The 24,288-nt window shown below is 44.3% G+C and overlaps 1 protein-coding gene across 1 annotated transcript in view; it reads left to right on the forward strand.

Moving 5' to 3' along the window:
* The window catches only part of CUL3 (cullin 3), a 778,285-nt gene that overhangs the window by 176,018 nt on the left and 577,979 nt on the right, over nt 1-24,288 (forward strand). Inside the window, exons 5-6 of the mRNA XM_086943903.1 lie at nt 1,789-1,903; nt 13,649-13,877. Coding sequence (XP_086800029.1) covers nt 1,789-1,903; nt 13,649-13,877 — 344 coding nt within the window. The remainder of the gene's footprint in view (nt 1-1,788; nt 1,904-13,648; nt 13,878-24,288) is intronic.

Genomic DNA, 24,288 nt, shown 5'->3' on the forward strand with positions numbered 1-24,288 from the left:
CCTCCTGTCCTGTCTGTGTGCTGCCCTAGCCAATCCCTCCCGCCCACAGTAGCTGGCTTGATTTTGAAGTGCCACCTGCCCTCCGTTGTTAGCTTGCTGCCCCTTCCTCTCCAGCCCTTTATCAGCTTACTGCCCCAGATCTTGCTCCCTCAGTTGTCACCTAGGTTCCTCCTGCCGTTCCCACTCACACTCTGTTGTCCATGACTGTGCCTACCCTCCTGTCTGTCCTCTGTTGTCATCTTTCTGTCCCAGCCTCTGCCACCTGCCCTTTGTTGGCAGCCTGCTGCCCCAACCCCTCCCACCCATCCTCTATCATCTTACTGTCCCAGCTTCTCACCCCCCCCCCCCCTGTTGTCATCTTACTTCCCCAGCCCCTCCCACTTGCACACTGTTGTTAGCTTGTTGCCTCTAACCCATCGGCTTGCCTTCCGTTGTCAGTATAAAGGAAGGGTGGTCCCAGTATTTATAACATCACGAGTGTGTGTCAATGATCAAGGCAAATCAAATAGAACACAAACACAACAAATCGAAAGTGGTGTCTTTCAAAACAGTGTTAATTAATAACACTGATGTTTGTTCGGAGAGGAATAAAAAAAAAAGAACAAAACATGTTACATAATTAAATCCACAATTTGCCTTATTTGCAGACCCCAGGGGAAGGTGGGAGAGTTGGGAAGTGCTAGTGATAAGGTAGTGGGATAGAAGAGAGTGTAAGTCGCAATAAATCACCGACAATAGTCAATCATATGCCACAGAACATGAATTAAGTACATCAAGAGTAAAAGTACATAATGTCTGTACTAATATGCCATGTAACATTCAAAGCCCTCAGTAATTCAAATACTGTAGGTTAGACTGGCATCCAACAGTAGTCGACGTTACGACCCCTTTTGAGGTGTAGGCATGGATGGACACCTTATGGGTGGGGGTCTTCTTCAGGACAGTGTGTAGGTGATGTGAGGTAACAAGGCACCTAAGGAGAAGACTGGGATGAGTCAGAAGCACTTGTTGCTATAAATGAAAGAAAAAACATCCCTGACTAAGGGTGTGTGAATCATAATTACTGTGAATAGGGAAGAGAGGAGTCTCGCACATCAAATGACGGAGATAGACCTGGCGTCGAAAGCTCATGAAGGGGAGAGAGCGAAAAAACCACCTGAAAAAAAATTCAAAAGTGGGGGTCAGCTACACCTATTGATCGCGGTGTGGCGGAGACAAATCGAAATAGAGTTTGTATGGTGCTTACTGGAATCAAATAATTCCAAAACCTGCAGCCGAATGGATCAAAGGCTCAGGAAGGGAAAGCTAATTCAATAATTCAATAATTTCAAAGTGCCCGAATCAATCAGGGAACCTATGTTAGAAAATAAAAACACTTGTTCCACACTTGTTGACTTGTTCCGTTACAAAATTCAGAAGCACCACAGCGGGCCCATTGCTAGAAAGACACATTTATTTTCTGTTCTACGCTTTGTAAGGATAACTCAAAGTTTTTCCTGTCAGAAGAAAATGAAGTGTCTTAAATCTGCCACTTAACAGGGCGCCTTAAAGAATTAACAGTTAAGAGTTCCTGTAATGCTGCACTTTGCATGCCGCTTGGTAGTGAATGCTATTACGCGTGTTAACCTTCTAATTTGAGTTTAAGACTGCTGCTATTAACCTTACTTGACTAACACAAGTTGATTTAGAAAATATATTCTCTGTTTACTTTATTAATTCAAGTCTTTGATTTGATTAAATAATATACATTTTTATCACACACAATATTCTTTGCAATATTCTTTGCAGAGGTGCAATAAGAAACGCATGTCAGATGTTAATGATTCTAGGCCTCGAAGGAAGATCGGTTTACGAAGAAGATTTTGAGGCTCCCTTTCTGGAGATGTCTGCTGAATTTTTTCAGGTACCTAAATGTTTTGTTTTAATTTCAAATATCGATTCACAATGCAGAGGAGTATAAAGAGAACAGGGAATTGCAAAAGAAATGTTTAAATGGGCAGTGCCTTGGCTTTTATCAAGATTACTTTCAAAAGCTAGACTGTAAATTTATTTTGTCCGTCTTTAAATTGCACTCTAGATTATATAGCAGAAGATGATCTATAACAGTGGTTGGACTTATGACTGTGATTGTGAAGAGGCTGAGCAGTAGTTGATTCCCTATCAGAATTCTGCTAGGAAGTGTATTGTTTATTAATTTGTATTTAAAGAAGTATTCTCAAATTGTCAGTGTTTAAACAGTTTGTAACAAAGGGGTCTACAGTTTAATGACGCTTAATAAACAATGCTTCCTATAAGTCTTGATGCTTACATACCTTAACCTACTTGATGTAGGATTCACTGTGCATGGGTGAATCATTTTGAGTTAAAAAAAAAAAAAAAGCAATGAGGAAAGAAGTCTGTACACCTCTGCCATCATACTCTATTTAGTTTGCTTAGTAAACCGTCCCTGCAGTATACAAAAAGGGATGGAATTCTTGAAATAATCTCAGCTACAGGTAATTATTTAGCCACATCCCAATCCATTGTTATTTTGCTCACTGTGCCACCTCAGTCTGGACCCAGCCATATGCAAATCAGTCTTGACTCTACTCCAAAAGGAAAAAATCTGATAAAGACATCTAGCCGCAGCTTCCTCAACTTTGAATCCTCTACAGGCGCCAGACTGGATCCGGAAATTCTTTTAGTAGTAACTCTGTGCACCGGGGGTCATTGTTGTTTGACTCTGCTCTGACGTCGACTCCAGATGTGACTCTAGTGGAGTCATATAAGTCTCATTTGGCGCGCATGATGTCAGTTCCTTCTTTTCCGCATTGCAAAGTGGATCCGGAGTAACTGTTCCTCGGGCCTTTTTTGGGCCTACTTTGATGCTTTTTTTTGCATCAGGGAACAATGTGTCCCTGGGCCTTTGCTCTTTAAAAGGTGTGAGTTCTGTGCTTGACAGATGTCTGCTACGTACCCCCATTCCATCTGCATGTGGTGCCTGGGGGAGCCCCATGAATCAGGAGTATGACGCCTGTAAGCGACCGAAGCCACAAGCCTTGCGAGAGAGGAAGATGAAAGTTCAGGCGGAGTGATTCTCCCGGTCTTCTGTCCAAGTGACGCCAGTCTCCTTCCCGCTCTGAGGTTCCTGCCCAGAGCCAGTGAAGGAGCCGTTCCTGTGGACTTTGCTCACCTACATTGCGATAATGCTGTTGTAAGGAATTTAAGTCACGGGTGCCTTCGGCCTCACCGCGCTCTGACATAGTCTCTGCCGGCTCCTCCCATTTCTTACCGTAGGATGTTGCACATGGGTTGACCCGGCGCCCCCTTCCTTATCCTGGAGCCGGGGTGACTATGACCCTTATGCGGGCATACGACCATGCTCTAAGTGTCATTTTTGGGTCCATGCCTTTGGTCCCCAAAGAGGTAGAGGGAACCCTGACTGGACCTACGCCAGCGGGTTCACCGTTTGTGCTATCCGCGATCTCAAACTCCATTCCTAGAGTAGTCACTGCGTTGTTGCACAGCCCAGTGCAGCTTACAGCTGTGACGCTGGTGGCGTTGGGCGAAGTTGTAGAGGTTGAGGTAGATACGATGATGCCCTGACATCGGTTGGCTGCGGAAATGCTGCTCTTACACACCTCGTTTCCTGCATCTTCTCCTTTGCATTCCAGAGTTGGTGCTGTATCTGTTGCTGTTTCTCCAGCTTTGCAAGGTTGTTCAGGAGTCTGTGACGCCGGCTGCTTGGTTGGTCCTGTTTGGCCTCTTATGGAGGTTCCTTGGGCTGCATTGGGTGAGGTTGGTTGTCTGCAACCCTCCCATGTTTCTGACCTGCTTTTGTCACCACGAATGGCGACTGAGGCTAGTGCAGCTTATGCAAAAGTTATGAAGAGAGCTGCTGATATTTTTTACTGCTTCCTTCCGTAACTTTGTCATCTGATCCTTTAGTGGATCTGCTTAATCAGGGTGCGACAGGTGTTGAATCCTTACTGCCATATGGAGAGTCTCTGAATGATATTTTACTTGGAACTTGGATGAGGCCAGTGACTGGGTTCTGTGTTGATCATGCCATTTCCTATCGCCATCGCCCTGCTCCAGACGACCCTGTCTGTCTCTCTCGACACCCTACCACTAAGTGGCTCGTGGTGCAAGCTGCCACAGCTTTGCCGGATCCAGATTCTCCAGTATTTTGGTGTCTTTCATAGATTATCTCAAGAACGCGGTCGAAACACTTCAGGCTGAACACTTGTCTTTACACCATGGTGGTTGCTGCTTTATTTCACCTGCAATAAAACTTTATGAAACCAATGCGCTGTGGTCCGTTCCTGCTTTCCTCACCTTGTATCTGGTGATTCAGGAGTTTGGTGTGTTTATCTCTCCCCCTCTTTCTCTCCCTCCCTCTCCCCCTCTCTCCCCCTCTCTCCCCCTCTCTCCCCCTCTCTCCCCCTCTCTCCCCCTCTCTCCCCCCCTCTCTCCCCCTCTCTCCCCCTCTCTCCCCCTCTCTCCCCCTCTCTCCCCCTCTCTCCCCCTCTCCCTCTCCCTCTCCCCAAATAGGGAGTAATGTAACATAGCAACCAATAGGAAAAAACTTGTCACTTTATTAGCTCGTCCAAGTCATTAGATATAGTCCAAACTCCAGCCAATCAGGCGACAGCACCCAGTAGAACATTCTCCCCGGAGGCTTAGAACCTCAGATTTTCTACCGCATGTCGTGTGAAGGGAGTCTCCCTGAGCTCTGCTCAGTACTTCAACTCTTCTTTTCAAGAATTCTACTTGCAGCTTCTCAGCAATGTCTACTACTAAGAGATCACTCTTCAGGCACTGTGAGTCTTGTGGAAAATTACATCTTTACTCCGAGGATCCTCACAAGAAATGTAGTTACTGCCTACATCCTGACCATCAGGAGAGAGACTGTAAAATATGTAGGACTTTTACTCAAAAGACCTTGAGGGACAGAGAAGATGGACTACTTCTGTGGCTACAGAAGCTTAAAATGAAAGATGACCCATTTTCTGATATAGAGAGTGATTCCTCTCTTAAGACTGTTGCCTCTAAGACAAGGGCTAGTGTTTGGATTTGACTTCTCCTAAGGCCAAGGTACTGAAAAAAACATTACTTTTCCAAATGTGATGACCAGCCTACATCGTCAAAAGGGACTTCTGCCCCCCGCCCCCCCCCCCCTCCTCCCCAAGGTTCACTCTACATAGTCTACGCCCCGAGATCTAAGTCTCAGGCGTCAAAATCTCTGTCAGTCATCTTTACATCAGAAAACTGGTCTATCCTCGACGGGCTCGTTGTCTATTCTGCTGACAACGAAGTCCTCAGTCGTCACTACTATAATGAGGACGACTACTTTCTCTTCGTCTAAGCCTGCTATGTTGATGTCTTCAACGTCTTCTCCGTCGACGCTGGTTTCAGTGATGGTGAAGCCTAAGTCAGCTGCTTTTTCTTCTTCGACGAAGATTAAGAATACTTTCTGTATCATCCTAACAGATGCTCCCCTCAAGGGATTGGGGGCACATCTTCAAGGTCTCACAGTTAAGGGCAAATGGAATACTCTGCAACAAACTTAGCACATAAACCTTCTGGAATTACTAGCGATATTCCTTGTGTTATGATCTTATCGCACCCTCCTTCAAGGTGCTTAATTGTTGATCCGGATGGACACCACCGCAATTATGCATTATGTGAACAAACAAGGGGGCACAAGGTCCACTTTATTGTCCCTACAAGCACAGCAGATCTGGAATTGGGGGATTCGGCATCAAATAACTTTATCAGCAGTTCATGTTCCAGGAGTGTCCAACGCTTTGGCGGACTCCCTGAGCATGTCAGTCTTGTCCAACCACGAGTTGGAACTTCATCAGCCAACGCTGGACAGCATTTTTCAGTGGTGGGGACAGCCCAATATAGATCTATTTGCAACCAGTCAGAACCGCAAAGGCCAATTTTATGCAAGCTGGCTTCCCCAACCATGGTTGTCCAGGAATGCTTTTTTGATGAATTGGTCATAAATGTATGCCTACGCTTTTCCGCCGATTCCTCTAGTCCCAAAGGTGCTTTGGAAGATGCGGAGGGAGCCATGTCACATTCTTCTCATAGACCCCAGGTGGCCTCGCCAGATTTGTTTTTCAGAGTTACTCCTTCTGTCGGTGGACGATCCGATAGTGCTACGTCCAATTCCGGATCTTCTCACAATAGACATGGGGCAAGTCTGCCGTCCGGATCCGGCATCTCTGAAATTGACGGCCTGGTGCCTGAACACTGAGTTTGCCAACTTAGTGATTCCTTCGAAACATGGGATCAGGGAGTTTTGGGTACAAGAGGTCACTCTTAGATGACAGGATGGACCAGTTTGGTATATAACATTAATACAAAATCTCATGTTACCAACCCTACACCTTGACCAATCCATACTGTTTTGGATATGGAGCTGGGCTATGGTTCTTCCACCATTTGGCTATGATCCCTCTAATCACCCAGTTTGAGCGTGCACAGTTATGGTCTGGTAGTGAAGAGACATTAAGATGTTTCTCTTTAGGCTCACTTTCGCACATAACCAATGTACATATCATATATCATTTTAATACTTCTGGGGAATCAATGCCTTTCAGTTGTTCACCACCTCGTGCCTTTGTTTGTCAACATGAGTGACAGGGTTGCATAGTTTTGTTTGGTTGCAACCATTCGGCGTTGGTCTAGTGTGTGGCTGCAGCACACTACGGGGAAAACCACCGAATGTGCGTGATGCCATGGGTGTAATGATTTCGGACCCGATGATACATTTGAACTACTGTCCCCGGCAGCACAATGTACGTGATGACGCCTTCTTACGTACTCTTGTGTGACGTGCAACGAGCGGGGACGACGTGAGGGTGCACACATTACCGCGGCTGTTGTAACATGTCTGAACCTTCGCGGCGTCTCTGGTTTGCGGGCACGACTGGTGCTGGAGCGGTCCTTCAGAACAGTGAGTGGGCTGATCTTGTGGGTGGTGGCGTCCCTCTTTATTTTCAATTTCATCATGATCTCTACTCTGTTCCTGAGGGAACTGTGTAGGGACTGGGTGACGACATACTATGTGAGATTTGTGCTCCTCTGAGTACAGTATGAGGCATGTTAGCAGGGTGACATGCATAATACTCTTATATTGTGAAGGGCTTGACCTGTGCATATGTCCTTTTTTTTCCCGAACACAGGTTGTGTTCTATGGAGCTTCACCCGCCAACGCCATTTCGAGCTTTAAGAAACGATAGACTCTGTAAGATATTCATGCCCCTCATCTACCTAATGGGCTGGGTTTCTTTGCAGTAATCGATGTGATATGCATCATAGGAATTTTTAACTGGTAATTTTAACTTCTACTTTTGGGTTTGGCTTTTCCTATGCCGAATCGAGACTATTGAGTTGTCTTTGAAGCGTGTTTGGTAATAGTCTTGTAATTATCGGAGCCAACGAGCACTGAGGGACCAGGGTAATTGAAACCATGAAGTTCTCTACTTCAGTATATCAGATTGGATACTGGTTTGCAATAAAACTACTTTCCTTTCTAGTAAAAACGATCCACAGGTGTGGAAATACCCTCCACGTGGTGTCTTCTATCTATTGCCAGATTAAGGTTAGAGGGATATAAGGACTGGGACAGTTAGACTGTCCTGACGAAGACCGGCGTGACCCATACATTTTAGGGCACTGAATAACCGTCGAAACATGTTGACCACCGCTGTATAAGGAGTTGCGTCTTTTGGATCTTGACTGTCTGCCGAAACACTTACACATCCTTCACACTAATTTTAATCCTGACCTTGAGACCCTTGAACAAAGTACTTACGGGTACCCATGAGCCAGTTTTAATGAGCACCATCTAACTGCACTTTAAGTCTATCATCCACCCAGTCCGGACGGACAACACTTATTTGTGATCACTGTGTGTCACTTATATTTTTGTTTTGAGTAGTAGTGTTTTTCTGTTTCCCCTCCCTATGCTCCGCCCCCTGCGTGGCTACGCGGGGCGTATTGTAAGCAGACCCGATGATGAAGCATGTCACACACATTGTGTGTGAGTGAGGGCAGTATTTTCAAATAATTTTACTTTTCCTTAAGCCCTGTCTATGCGTCTGTGTTTGTTGTTCCCCACCTCCCATGGTGTATGTACACCCAGTAACCAGACAGACTATCGCTAGATGGATATCTAGAACAATTTCTTTCTGTCATCAACAAGCGGGAAAGACACTTCAAAGAACGGTCAAGGCACATTCTCTCAGAGCTGCCTCCTCTTCGACTGCACTTTTTGCAGGTGTGCTTCTTCATTAAATTTGTAGAGCTGCAACATGGTCCAGCAGACGCACATATACCAAGCATTACTTTCTGGAAGCTGTAGACAATGCGGACACAGCCATGGGGCAAGCAGTGCTTCGTAATCTTTTTAAATAAGGTGAGCCTCTTCTCTTACTTCCTCCTACACAGAATGTACATTATGATGTATGTTTTATATTTATATGTATATTTATATGTATTTTACATATATATATTGGTGTCTTAAATAGATTCACATGCGACCCAACCAACTCCCCTCAGAGGCTCCCTTCGTTTACTTGACTTTTTTGTCACTCTCGTGCGAGAAAATCTCAAGTTTGGAGCTTCTGGGGAGAAGGTTCTACTGGGTGCTGTCACCTGATTGGCTGGAGTTTGGACTATATCTAATGACTTGGACGAGCTAATAAAGTGACACGTTTTTTTCTTATTGATAGCTATGAGGTTTGCAGGCCACCCAGGGCCTTGTTTTGTGCCTCCATTTTGAACGCTGTGAATTTTGCTAATTAAAGCAGTTTCCCCCTTTAGCGTTGCTGGCACAACGGCATTGTTAGTGCGTTTGCATGTGACCAATTCCCGTGCCTTCGGCCCTCTCTTCAGAGGGGAAAGTAAAACAAAAGAAGGCTTTATTTTGTATTGCCTTGCCTCTAAATCGAGCTGTCCCAGGGAATAAAGGCTGTGTCAAAAGTTACATAAATTATGCAAATTCCCCCGACCAAGAGACAGCCCTTTCAGAGAAAGCAAATCTTTTTTCTTAAGGCTGAAACTTGCCTCAATGTGAGAGCTGCACAGCCCAACTTTGAACAGCTACTCCTTTTGGTCAATTGCTAAGTAAAACCTTGTGGGCGAGTGCGGTAAATCACACGGTTTGTCTGCTCACCTATGAACCTGAATAATACTTTTTTTCAGATACTGGCTGTGAATTACGCAAATTGAGAATTTCACACTCATTACGAAAAGAACAAGCACTCTCCATGACGCAAGTTCTCTTTTAGCCCGTCCTTTTCAGACTGGGCTCCTTGACTTCCTGCTGTGGTAAAAGGTTCCTTATCTTATTTATGGGTCCATCTGGACCCATAAAGAAGATAAGAAACCTTTCACCACAGCAGTAAGTCAAGGAGCCTAGTCTGAAAAGGACGGGGCTTAAAGAGAAAGAAATACGTCATGACGACCTCTTCTCCAATGGCTGGCCACCGTTTAGGAGGCCATTCAATGGAGAAGAGGGTCGGGGCTTAACCCTCGCTAGTGTACACACTCTTAAAACATAAAATCTCGTGAGCTTGACTGCACATGTGCGCAGTACGCCAAACGAGACCTAAAAAGGGTATATTACATTTGGCATTCATGGATTTAAATCTGTAACCACTAGGTGTCAGTGGAAAATTCCTCTAATACCCTAAGGGGTAAGAAGGGTAGATGTATGGATACCTCCTCCTTAGTATATACTTTTCACACTATTGCATCCAAACCAAAATAGGCTCTACAAGCCTCTAATTCTCCTGTTAGTAATATACTCCGCTGTTGCGGGAAGGAAAAAGATTTCCTTTTATTGATTAACCCTCACACACCCTATTGGTGTCATGCTTCAACTGATGATGAAGCATGACACCAATAGGGTGTGTGAGGGTTAATCAATAAAAGGAAACCTTTTTACTTCCCGCAACAGAAGAGTATATTACCAACAGGAGAACTAGAGGCTTATAGAGCCAATTTTGGTTTGGATACAATAATGTGAAAAATTCATGGATTTAACACAAGCATTAGACTGTGTTAACAGATCAAAGTTATGCTCAATTTTAAGTGATATGGGTCTTAAACCAGAGCTTGTCGCCTTTTTATACACTATCCATGAAAATAATACAGCTGCTGTCAGATATAACATTAATGGTGATCTGACAACCCCCTGGGATGTGAAGAGGGGAATACGACAGGGTTGTATCCTGGCCCCCTTCTTTTTTACACTATATATAAATAAATTAGGGGATTTTTTAACAGCCAGCTGTAAAGACATCCCTAGGTTTGGGGACAAGATGATTCCAGCACTTTTATATGTGGATGACCTGGTTTTATTAGCTAGAACTGCAGTGGGTCTTCAATCACTTTTAGATGATTTTATAGATTTTATGGCCTCTATAGACCTTTCAACAAATTTTAAGAAATCACATACTATGTCAATCGGTCCTGGAAAGTCCCAAAAAAAGATTACATTTTACTGTAAAGGGGTCGAATTAACAAAGGGTCCAACATTCCCCTATTTGGGGGTACTTTTTGATGAATGCGGGTCATGGTGCCCACAAATCACACACAAATAAAATGCTCTAATTTGAGTGACGGGGGTAACATTACATTTTGCAAAGAGATTAGGGTCTAAACCCATTCCGACATGGATGAAGATATATAAAGAAAAATGTATCCCCATGGCAACTTATGGCTATGATATATGGCGTTATAAGGAAGGAAAGGACGTTCAGCATGCGAAGACTGGTTTTTACGGAAGATCTTGGCAGTCCCACCCTCCACTTGCATACAAACTATATGAAAAAATAGAGGTGGGATATATATATCGTATCAGATAGCCAGCCCCCCTATTGCGCTTTTGAGTGTTAGGGCAAGTCCTATTATAAATCTAAACCAAATAATGATTACTGACTGCCTATCGTTAGACATAGCTGAACATATCCCCTGGCTAAAGTATATAATGGACTCGACAAAAAGATTAGGTTGTCCTGACTTCTTTTTTAGCCCTAAACCCCTGGATAAACCTAAAATCAGAAATATCAAACAGCAATTTATGGTTAAGCGCCAGGGACGAAAAGGAGTTAGTAAAGATAAGGTTGAGGCGATATGTTACATTATCTTCGTATGACCAAGTTCAACCATATCTACTCCTCGTTTGCAACCCCTTCCATCGTTTTCTATTGACTAGATTTGTCTGCAAATGGTCCCCTGGATCTTGACTGTCCCCCCAAGGTTTTTTAAAACCTGGCACTTTAAAACCTTGTCCTTACAACACTTTCTCTGAGCAGGATACTCTTCATTTTTTTTTTTTTTTTTTACGTAAGAGATTCATATTACCATTACTCAGAGATTGTCATTTTTCTCAAATCAGGCCTGCCATATTGTACCTCCAAATGTTATCTTCCCCCATGGTTTGTTTTGGGGGCTACAATTTTTTTAGCAGGAGCCATTCAGTGTAGGAAAAAAACGTCTTTTTAACTGTTATTAGTTTTTATGATTTTATCATAAGGTCCACTCCATGTCATCAATTGGCTATTGAATTTGGCTGTAGCTGATTTTCGCACTTTGCACTTATGTAATGCTTTTTCATGTACATAGAACTCGGCCCTCTGAATGATATTAAGAATGTTTTTATCTTAATTGTGGTTTTTAAAACTGTCAATGAAATGTACTTTTGTATGATATGTTCACTTTTATGGCATTGAGTTGCCCGAATAAAGTATTCTGGACTGACTGAGATGTATATATAATTTTCTGTAGGAAGCGGGAAGTTCGGTCTTCTTGAGGTCATCTTCTTTTTCTGTACGGCAATTGCCTTTTTGGTGCCTTACAGTATGTGTGTGTATATGTGTGTGTGTGTGTATATATATCTATCTATCATGTGATCAAGGCTTTGGCCGAAACGCGTCGTGGCAAACTGGTGTTTGGGTTCACAATAAATATTTAAACACCAAGAATTGGGTCTCGTATCATCCTTTGGCAGCACATGCTGAGCTGAGTCAAGCTGAGGACGACACCTACCATATATATATATATATATATATATATATATGTATATATGTATATATATATGTATATGTGTGTGTGTGTATATATAGGTGTATGTATATATATGTGTATGTATGTGTATGTGTATGTATATATGTATATGTGTATGTATATATGTATATGTGTGTGTATATATATTCCCCTGTTATAGTTAGTTCAGCTAACTATAACTCGCGCGCCCACAATGCACATATTACATCACTCATGACATGGTGAGTGACATCACTCATCACATCACTGATGACCTCTCAAATGACATCACTGATGACATCATCCAGTGAATGTGTCTTTCTGAAAAATAATATATATATATCTAAAGGATGATGGAAGAATAAATGAGTAAATAAGTGTCTAAATGGATGTTTTTTTTGTAAAATTGATTGTATAACTGACTTAAGTATATCTTAGTGAATACATGTATTAGCGAGTAATGTTTAAATATGTCTCACTTTGTATATAAGTGACTGCATGGGTTAGTGAGTACCTACATGAGTGTCTATATGGGTTATTAATTGGTTGTTTGAGTATCAGAATGAGTGTCTGTATGGTTTGGTGGGGTGTATTACTTAGCGCACAGATACATGAATGACTGACTCACTGTTTGTATGTGTTTTGAAGACCGAATGTGTGCAGGACTGTATGGGTGGGTGAGTGTGTGTATGGGTGTGTTAGTGAGTGAATCACTGTCTCAATAGTATCTTTATGAGTAACTACATATGTTTTAAACTAGTATATGTGAGTATTGATGTATATAAGTGAGTATATGTGAGAGTGACCGATTGGAGGAGTTCCTCTATAAATAAGTATGTGTTTCTAGAAGTGATTGTTTAAGAGAGTAAGTATGTGTACGTTTCTGTAGAAGTAAGTGTAGTAGTATGTGTATAGCTGTATATGCAAGTAAATGGATGTTTGATAGTTTATTTGCATGTTTGAGTAACTCTATGGATGAGTATTGGTGTGTAACAGGATGTATAGGTGTATGAGTACTATGATGAGTGACTATGTAGAACTGTTGCTGAATGAGTGGATGTGTATGTAGATGTTGGAATGACCTAATAGGTTGTTGTAACTGGTATTGGTATCTCCATTTTTGTTGAAAATTTTAGTTTCTATTTTTGAATCTATGTATCAAAGGTTATATTAGGGTGAGATGAGGTCTGCCATTCTTTCACAAGGATGATGTCATCAGTGATGTCATTTGAGATGTCATCAGTGATGTGATGACACTGATCATGTCATAAGTGATGTAATAATGCAAACACTCCATTCCTTCTTTGGCTGGCTGATCATCTTGCCAGCCAAAAATTGTTGCTGCTGAAGGGAGAATGGTAATGGGCACACCGGCTTGCTCTTGTGATGATGTTTTAAAAAATCTGCACAAATGCTTTTCCCATAGTTGAGTTTTTTTTCTTGCTTTCACTTCAAGTAGTTACAATTGCTGTACACTTATGTTACTTACATGCAAAGGCTTGACTTGTATTTCAATTCTTAGTTTTAATAATTGTGAAATATTTTCACAAGCCTGCAGGGCCATAAATGTGTTTAACAGAGACTTCTTTTTTAATCACAGATGGAAAGTCAGAAATTCTTAGCTGAAAATAGTGCGTCTGTGTACATAAAGAAAGTAGAAGCAAGAATTAATGAAGAGATAGAGCGTGTGATGCACTGCCTTGACAAATCAACGGAGGAGCCAATTGTAAAAGTTGTTGAGCGGGAACTTATTTCCAAGCACATGAAGACCATTGTAGAAATGGAAAACTCTGGTCTAGTCCATATGTTGAAAAATGGAAAGACGGAAGGTAAATTGGATGGTGATGAATTAGCAATAATTTTTATTTTCCTAATGTGAATTTTAAAAATGTATGCATTTATTTTATTAGTGGTGCCCCTGCATTGATTTCAGAACCTACAGCAGTCCAATGTTCAATTTATGAAACATGACAATAATAAAATAATTAATATTCTGTTAGTTTCAGATAAAAGCCCAATCCTGCACTGCAATGTTTGTTTTTTAACAAGATTGGAAACTTTACATGACTTAAACCTCTATGCATTAGGTCTAACAGTTATTCGACTCACTGGTCTTTAAATATTTCCAGTCATGTATACAGAACACACACTCAGACACAATCATTTTTATTGTTCATTTTCAATCTGTGGTTACTTACATGGTTTTCTATATTTAGTTTTGTTCACTGTAGCCATCTAACTTTAGCAACTCTTTATTGGCCTAGACACGTTCCACAATATCTAATTTTATAAGCAATTTGTCGGAGTGAGTGGAATAGCATTAGTGGTTGTGTAAGCATATAATCTGAAAGAAACAGTTAGTTATAGATTCCATACCGTAGAATTACCCCTCGGCGTCAGACTGGATCCGGAAAGTTTTTCGTCAGCAGTACCTCTGCGTGTCGGAAGGTGGCGTCGGTCGGCTCCACGTTGGTCATTTGCGTTGTCGCTGGGATGATGTCGCAATAGCTATTTAGACGCCGTACTTGCCCGCTGACATCAGTTCTTTCTTTTTCCGCGCCAGCCAGCTCAGATCCGGAGAGAGCGGTACCTCCAGTCATTTCTTGACTAACTTTTTGAGCGACTTTTTTTCGATGTCTTTTGAGTCTCCGACTCCTGGTGCCCATAGGGATGCCCGGCTTCAAGGCTTGCGGATCCTGTTCCCGACTGTCGGTTACGGATCCGCACCGTGTGTGCCTCTTTTGCCTGGAGCATTACAACGACCCCAAGTCGTGCTCCGACTGCTGGTCCATGGCGCCGAAGGCTTTGCGGGAGTGGTCCTAAAAGCTTCTTGAGCGTCGGCAGTCAGCTCTGCGCCGTTCGAGGTCCCGGTCGAGAGGGAGGTCGAGGGACTGGCTGCTGAGCCATCACCATTCGTCCAAGTCATCAAAGTCTTCACACTCGGGGTCAGGTAAGTCAAAGCACAAGAAGAAGTCAAAGAAGCATCGTTGCTCTTCGACTTCTTGTCGTCGGTCGGTCGACCCGCCGAGGGATGCGCCACTCCCGCGGCTCCGCGTGCGGAGCCGGAAGAGTGTACTCCTTTTCACTCTCTTCCCGGGGCTTGGAGCGACTCCCGCCCTGTTCTACGAGGCAATGCATGAGGAAGGCGGTTCTCTGCCGAAACGCGCGTCTAGTTTTTATGTTTCTTCAGCACTTTAGTCATTAATTTTGACCTTGACTGTATTTTGAATTGTACACAGTATTATTTATATGTAATGTATTTATTTGTATAACGCCTGTATATGTTGGATGATTTTTTATTCTCATCATATAGTCTGACCTTTGCTCATTTGCTATATGATTTTTAATATACCAATTAAAAACATGTTTTTTATATAACTTACATTTTCGATTGTTCCTTTGACCACTGGTTTAGTTTTATTGTTCACTTAGTTCTTTGATGGCCTAGGATATTTACTCACACCTACGAGGCAATGCATGCCATCTTTGGGTGGCCTGTACCCGCTGGCATGGCCTTCGGGCACCCGCAGACTTGGTTGGGGGACCTAGGCCTTATCTGCTGGCGGATCTGGCCCAGGCCCCCCTTGGATCTGGATTGGCGCCAATTGACCTCATTACGCCTACACCGGTGCCGCTGTCTCCGGCACAGCTACTGCATTCTACGCCAGTCGGTCCCCCGTCCGGCGTCGACTTCTTCCTCCATCCTGATGTGGACCCGGATCGTGACCGGCGTCAGCCGATGCCAGGCCCGGCGACGAGAATGGTTTTTGTGCCCCATTTCACTCCAGGAGTCCCTTTTTGACCAGATTGGCCCCCAGAGGATGAGGAGGAGTACTGGGAGGGGTCAGGTGACCCTCTGACTGATCAGTTGGATAGTGAACAGGACTGTATAGAGGAATTGAAGAATGCCAGTGGTCCGGACACCTCCCCTGACCTTGGCATGTTGTCTTCTCCTACCGTGGCTACGGAGGAGGGAGCGTTGTACGCAGTGGTGTTGCTTAGGGCGGCTGATGCTCTCAACCTTGAACTCCCCACAGTGGCAGTCAGGACTAACCTCCTGACAGAGGTGCTTCAGTCGGCTGCAAGATCTTCTGAGCCTCTGCTTCTGTTTGATGAGGCCCTTACCGCCGTTCTTTTTTTTGCACCTAGTCCAGGCCCAACATGGGGGATCCCGTAGATAGGATGATTGCCCATTGCCACCGCTCGGCTCCGGGCGACCCCACTTTCCTCTAAAACCCTATCCCTGAGAGCTTGGTGGTCCAAGCTTCTACTTCCAAGAGCACATATCCTACCGCACCACGGAAAGGGAATCCAAGAAGCTGGATCATCTTGGAAAGAAGATTTTCTCTTCCGCCAGCTTGGGACTGCGGTCGGTAAACACCGCATGTCTATTGGGCCATTATTCTCACTCAGTGTGGGACTCTGTTGCGCAGGTGCTGCGTCCGTGTCCGAAGGAGGCCCGGACCGTGCTCTCCCAGGCTATTGCTGGCGGGAGAGATGCGTCAAAGTTTTCCATCCGTTGTGGGCTGGATACGGCCGACTCTCTAGGCAGGACGATTTCCACGCTGGTAGCTCTTCGACGCTACACCTGGAGATTGTCTGTCTTTTCTAGGGATGTCCAGAATACCCTCATTGACATGCCCTTTGATGGGGTCACCTTTTCGACGACAAAGCGGACACCGCTTTAGAGCGTTTCAAGGACTCACAAGCTACGACCAGGTCCTTGGGCCTCTCCAGCCGCCTTGCGTAGTACGCTTTTCGCCCCTTTCATGGCTACGGAAGGGGTGCCCCACTACTTCCCACCCAGAACCACAGGCTGCAGCAAGTTACTCAACCTTCGCTGGGACGTGGGAACAACCGCCGTGGTTCAGGGAGCCAGCGGGCAGGCCAGTACACCAACCTCCCCTTCGCTGCAGCCTCCAAACCTTCCTAGTCCGACATTTCAGGCCCATCAAACGCCAGTGGGCGGCAGGATTCGCCATCACTTCCCCCACTGGAGCACCATCACGTCAGACAGGTGGGATTTGAAGTTAGTCCGAAGGGGCTACTCCCTCCCCTTCGAGGCTACCTCTCCAGCCATGCCACCTTAATACCACTGTATGTCATAGGATCATCTGGGCCTTTTCCAACAGGAAGTCACAGCTCTCTTGGCCAAGGGAAAACTACTTTCTGGTGCCCAAGAAGGACAAGGGCCTATGTCCTATCTTGGACCTCAGGAATGCCAACCGCTTCTTCCGGACAGAGAAGTTCAAGATGTTGATGCTCGCTCTGGTCTTGTCTGCCCTCGACCCAGGAGATTGGTTGGGAGAGTTGGATTTGCAGGACGCTGACTTTCACATCCCTATTATGTCGGCCCACCAGCATTGCCTACGGTTCACAGTAGGCCACAAGCACTTTCTGTTTACCGTGCTCTCCTTTGGCCTTACCAGCGCCCCTCGGGTGTTCACGAAAGTGATGGCGGTGGTCGCAGCTCATCTGCGCAGATCAGGGGTTCCACTCTTCCCCTATCTCAATGACTGGCTGTTGAAGGCCGGCTCTCCCCAGACTGTCGTCTCCCACCTCCGACCACCTGCATTCGCTGGGGTTCGCCATCAATGGGCCGAAGTCACACCTGATTTCCTCCTTTATAGGAGCGGTTCTGGACGCAACGCGGTTTCGGGTCTATCCTCCCCAACATAGAGTCTGGGATATTCGGGCTATGATTCCGATCCTTCAGCCTCTATTTCTGGTTCCGGTCAGGATGACCCTGAGGCTGCTGGGCCTCATGGCCTCCTGCATCCTGTTGGTCGATTAAGCCAGGTGGCAAATGTGGGCTGTGCAGTGGGACCTGAAGTTCCAGTGTGCGCAGCTTCAGGGGAACCTGTCTGATTGCATCCAGATCTCACAAGCGACAACTGCAGGGTGGCTCACGAATCAGGATTGGATCAACGGCAGAACCCTCTCCCTTCCCCAACCAAAGCACGCAGCGGTAATGGACTTATCCCTTCTGGGATGGGCGGCAACATGGGAGATGCGGAGATCAGAGGCATCTGGTCTCCGGCGGAGTCCGGGCTCCACATCAACGTTCGGGAGCTACAGGTGATACTTCTTGCAATGAAGGCATTCCTTCCCTCTGTCCGGGGAAGAGTAGGGCAGGTGTTCACGGACAACGCCACCTCCATGTGGTACTGCAACAAACAGAGTGGGTAGGGTGGTGGACCCTATGTCAGGTGGCCCTGCTCCTCTGGGCATGGCTGGAACATCAGGGCATATCCCTGGTGGTTCAGCATCTGGCAGGTTCCCTGAACGACAGGGCGGATGAACTCCGCCGCAGGTGCATGATAGATCACGAATGGCGTCTTCACTCTGAGATGGTGCAAGGTCTCTTTCAGCAGTGGGGAGAGCCTTGGTTAGATGTGTTCACCACCGAAGAGAATGCACATCAGCAATTCTGCGCGTTGGAGTTTCCAGGGCGGCACTCGCTACGCAACACTTTTCTGCGCGAGTGGAGCTGCGGTCTGTTGTAAGCCTTTCCGTCTATACCTCTTCTGCCCAGAGTGCTGAAGATCAGACATGACCGGACCCAAGTCATTCTTGTGGCTCCGGATTGGGCATGAAGAGTCTGTTATCCCGAGCTGCTCAACATGGCCATCATTCCTCCGATCCGACTGCCTCTTCGGGAGGATCTTCTGTCGCAGCAGCAGGGGACGGTCCTCCACCCGAACCTTTCCAGCCTCCACCTCCTTGCGTGGAGATTGAGTGGGGGCAGTTGACGTCATTTGACTTGCCTCCCGAAGTTGTGATGTAATCTTGGTAGCCAGGCGTCCCTCCACTAAGATGGTATACGCCTGCTGGTTGAAGAAATTTGTGGCATAGTGCACAGCAAAGGCTGTGGATCCCCTTTCCGCCCCGTTTTCTGAGGTTCTCTTGTTCCTCCTTTCTTTGGCCCAGCAGGGCTCTTCTCTGGGCACTATCAAGGGCTTTCTCTCGGCCATCTCTGCCTTCCTTGGGCTTCCAGATCAGCCTTCTCTTTTCAAGCCCCCGGGGGTAAATCGTTTCTTAAAAGGAATAACTCTTCTCTTTCCTCCTATTCCTTTTGTTATGCCTCAGTGGGACTTGAATCTAGTCTTGATGTATTTAATGTTTGCTCCCTTTGAGCCGCTTCACAACTGTCCTTTGAGACTTCTGAAGCTAAAAACTGCATTCCTGGTTGCCATCACATCTGCCAGGAGATTGAGTGAGCTCCAGGCTCTTTCTTTCAAGCCTCCTTTCCTGTCTGTCCATCCTGACAAAGTACTTCTCAGGACTCGTCCATCCTTCCTGCCCAAGGTTGTCACTGCCTTTCACATCGGGCAGACCATCACTTTGCCCACCTTCTTACCGCCACAGCATCCTTCGAAAGAGGAAGAGCGGCTCTATCATCTGGACCCAAATAGTGCGCTTTCTATTTATCTGGATAGCACCAATCAATTCCGGTTGGATGACCAGCTCTTTGTTGGGTACGTGGGCACCAAGAAACGTCGAGCTTGACAGAAACAAACTATCTCCCGATGGGTCGTTTTCTGTATCAAAGCCTGCTATTCTCTGGCAAAGGAGCCTCTAGTGGGACTGCGCGCCTATTCCACCAGGGTGATGGCGGCAACCACTGCTCTTGGACGAGGCTTTCCTCTAATTACCATCTGTCAGGCAGCTACGTGGGCTTCATTGCACACTTTTACGAAGCACTACTGTCTTGGCAGTCCAGTCCGGAGAGATGGCTTCTTTGGCAATTCTGTTCTCCACAACTCTCTGGTGGAATCTTGGTTCGCAGACCCACCACCAGGGTTGGTATTGCTGGGGTGTCTATTGTAAGATAAGGAATCTATAACGGTTTATTTCCGATGAACAAGTTACTTACCTTCGGTAACGATATATCTGTTAGAAACATTAGTTATTTATAGATTCCTTACCGCCCCACCCCTCCTCCCCGTTCTGCGAACTGATTTCTAGGGTTAAGGATATCCTTTCAGGGCTCTAGTTTTGTGCACCAGTGATCAGTGTCTTGCATGGCTCAGCGTTTCTGGCACGGAAAGTTGTGTACAGAACTGACGTCTGCGCACGAGGGTGGCGTCTAAGTAGATACCGCAATGCCATCCCGGTGACACGACTGAAACGACTATTGCGGAGCCGACTGGCGCCACCTTCCGACGCGCGGAGAGAGGTACTGCTTATTAAAAACTTTCCGGATCCAGCGTGACGCCTGGAGGTAATTCTAAGGTAAGGAATCTATAACTAACTAATGTTTCTTACAGATATATTGTTACCAAAGGTAAGTAACTTGTTAGTCAGTGGCTCATCTCACCAGTCGAGGGGGAATTATTTCCAGAAAAATGTACTCCCTCCATTTGCCTCCTCCATTTTCCATACAAGTTTGAACATTATAGAACAATTGTTGGCTTCCATATCACATGTGATCAAGAGGAGTGGAAGAGACATATAAAAGCAAGGGGGTAACCCCAAAATTGGTGAGACCCTCAACAGTGTCCCACCAAAGGTATATTTTCCATTGACCTACTAAGACACTTATGGTCACAAAGAAAAAATTAAAAATACGTCCTACCTTAAAAAATTCTTTATTCAAGAGATCAAAGATAGTGATATACTTAAAAGAATTGGGAGCTGTGAGGAGAGCAATATTAGGTATCTTTCACATCTATCTATTGAAGAGCCAGGTCAACATGTTTCAACCTTCCCAGTGCCCTATTCGTCAGAGGCTTTTGTCAGGACCGTAAAGGTTTATTACGTATGAACCCTACGTAAAATCTGTTAAAATCACATAAGTTATCTGAGGAAGGATATTTTACCTTAGGATACTGTGCTTTCCTTCTTTTGTTATTCATCTGGAACTCTTTGTCCTAAGAGAAAGGGAGAAGAACATAAAGAAAATGTAATACGTTTTCAAATGTTCTACTGCAATACTTTATTCTTTAAAGAAGAATGGGTTTCACCCAATGATGTTAACTGCATTATTGTTTGCTCCAGATTTTGGATTAGAAAATACTGGGACAACTTCGGGTTGTACATTTCTAGGAGGAGAGTATTCACATTGTGTTTCCTATTCTAAGGTGCATCTATTTTGATAAAGGCTTACATAGCAGGGATGTCTCTTTATAATTTTTTCTGGACATATATATACTGCAAAATTCTTAATATAAATGAAAGGTTGTGAACAGTCATTTTCACGTAATAGCAATAGCACTTGGATTTACGTGAAGATGCTTGATTTGTAAAAATACACTCCTAGTCCGCAGTAGCCTCAATGTAGTGTACTGTGTGCCCGATATAAAGAGATTTAAGTAACTATCACAATGCCTCCTAGAAGTGTTCTCATAGCATACCTTTTTTCCGGATCTGTAATTCTTTTGGTCTCTATTGGGGTGGGATGTTAACATTTCCTTAATATGGGAGGTGAAAATAGGGAAAAGATGGGAGATTTAAAAAAAATGTATTAAACAAAGGAGTGAAATAGGAGATTTGGCTAAAAAAGTGTTGACGACAATGTAAGCGATTCAGAAAAGGTGCTCAGCATTTCGTGGAGGCTTAGAGATTCCCTCCATTCCCGATCTCTCATTTTTACGTTCGTTTTTAGGTCGAGCATTCGTGACCTCTTGTATACTTTAGTATACCTCTTGCTTACTTGAATATGTACTACCTTTCCAATCGGATAAATATGAATTACGAAATTGGAATATGATTTACTGAGATTATACTTTTGTATCCCTGCTTTATCTTTTAACCACTGTGTTGTCTTTTGTTCCCACTGTGTTATCATTTTCTGCATATATTGTATTAGGATATATGGTTTATCCTTTTTTAATGTAAAATTTTTTTTTAAACTATTAAACTGTGTACTTTTTATAATTTCTGACTAATTTTTGCATCATCTCTCAGTATTGCTCTTATTTAGAAGAATGCTCGAACTAGTAAGGCGCTGCATGTAAGTGTGTTTGACTGTTGATTACAGTTCCAAAGTGGACTATATTTTATGACAGACTGTCTTGTGGTACCCTACCCCTTTGGGTCCCTCTCTTTTATTAGAGTTACTTGAATATGTGGACACGAGTCGGACGCGCGCTTTTTCAGCGTCAGATTTGTCCTTGTGAGCGCGCTTTATGACCGCGGGCCTTAGGAGACACGCGCTGTGAACGCGCGTGCTTTAGGAGACGCGCTGTGAACACGTGCGTCTCTTCTCACGCTCTCCCACACTTTCACTTTCACAGTGCGTGTCTCCTACAGCTCGCGCGGTCACAGCCATTGTCTGCAATGGGTTTAGTAAGCTAGTGAGCAATGCGTTCCCTCGCCGGGACACGAGGTGGACGAAAGAAGTCAGGGCCCGCTGCAGCAGCTCGAGGCACCCCAGCGCCAGCTGGACATAGGCTTGACAACACTATCAGTAAAGGAGGCACCGCAAGAGGCGACGCAGCAGCAGCGTGGACTAGAAGCACGTCATGGCCAAGTGCAGCTAGTTCGATTTTGCGGTTGTCAAACAGCTGTCAAATTTAAGGACTGGTTTCCAAGGTTCGATTACACTTGATGTCTCTTTGTGGGGCAGCTTTGTAGCCTAATGTGGGATTAATAATTAACCCCGGCCACGTCATCTTCCGCTGGCTTTATTTCCGAGTGCTGCTCCGCGCCCCGCAATGATTATTCACAAGGTAGGTAGGCCTGCTGCACGCGACCTCAAGGTCGGTGGTTGCTGCTCGTCCACGTAACTACAGTCAGACACATAACACACTGCGGTGGGCCAGGGTCGGTTTATGGTTGTCACCGGAGCACCGGCGCCTCTTCGCTGAACTCTCACCACGTGGCGCATTATCATTCAGGGTGTTTAGTTTGAAGTTGTTGCCAGTTCTCTAAATGGGCAGGTACTATCAGAGTATCTGCACTTCATTAATATGAAAGGGAAATTCATACCTGCAAACTTGTTTTACTCGAACACAATCTGCCAAGCCTGGGCTGCAAGTACATGGAATTTAAAGTAGTGATTCTAACGGGGAAGAAAGCTTAACTCTATGGGATTTGAACCTCCTGCATAGTGGCAATTTGCACTATAATTGAGTGTAGGCTTCAGCAGCAACAGGACTTCAAAAGCAGATACTCCGCCCATCGGCACTCCGCAAACCGCACAGTCTGCTCTGCGCACCTGACCTCTAACAGCGGCCAAAGGTATGACGACAACCATGTAGGCAAAAAGAAAATTCCTTTCTGTGTATTGCAACGTAGAACATAAATGTAATTTGTCAACAATGACACCTATCTTGAAGCAATTATATCCCCAACTAATCATATACTTGTACATAGGTCAAATAATAACATAAAAATTATATCAAAACCATATTTATTAAAAAAGTTTCATCAATAGACTTTATATAAACATTTTCTTACACATAAAAATTCATACATATGTCTTAAGTCACAATAAATGATACTTGGTACATAAATATACAATTATCAATTAAAAAACAGTTTGTCGACACGTTTCGGTGCTTCGATGTTTAGGACACCTTCCTCAGGACTTAAATTAAAAACATCTTCTTTCTAAAAAAATATATAACATTTATTAGTATACAGTATATGGGGAATGTTACATTTTTGTACTTCAAAGCTCATACGGTGTCAAGAACACAATTAATCCATTTATGTTACATTTATAGCAATTTCTATTTTGCGGTACCAGTGTTGATCCGGCAGTTGAGGTAACAATATATGATCCCCTGCAACTCTGCTTTATCATCACGGATCTGTATAAACATTGACATTGTTTTTTAAAATCTTATTAGACCATTTTAAAAGTAGAGAATATTAGCAGCAGGACTACAGATGTTATTGCTTACTTAGTTTTTTCTCTAAGGCCATGCGAGTCAATGGATAAACTCCACAGAATCTTTGTATTTATGGTTTCTGCTGGTTGTTAAAACAGTCCCACTCTGTTTCTAAGGAGTTTGTTGCGATTGTCTTTCCTCTTTTTAATTTGAGGTGATCCTTAACATCTAAATAAACAGTAGGAAAAGTTTTATTCAGTAAGGGCGCTGTATATATATTGCACACATATGTACATCTGGCTTGCAGACCTTTTACATGAGTATTCTATTTGGTGCTAATACACTTATTCATTAGTTTCAAAATAAAATAAAAGGAGCACATTCTTTACTCCCATTATGTTTTAACTTTATGCATATTTAGATACATCCAGTGTCTGCACAGTATTTGCATTTTTAAGTG

The sequence above is a fragment of the Lissotriton vulgaris genome, chromosome 11, assembly GCF_964263255.1.
Source record: "Lissotriton vulgaris chromosome 11, aLisVul1.2, whole genome shotgun sequence".
Lineage (NCBI taxonomy): Eukaryota > Metazoa > Chordata > Amphibia > Caudata > Salamandridae > Lissotriton > Lissotriton vulgaris.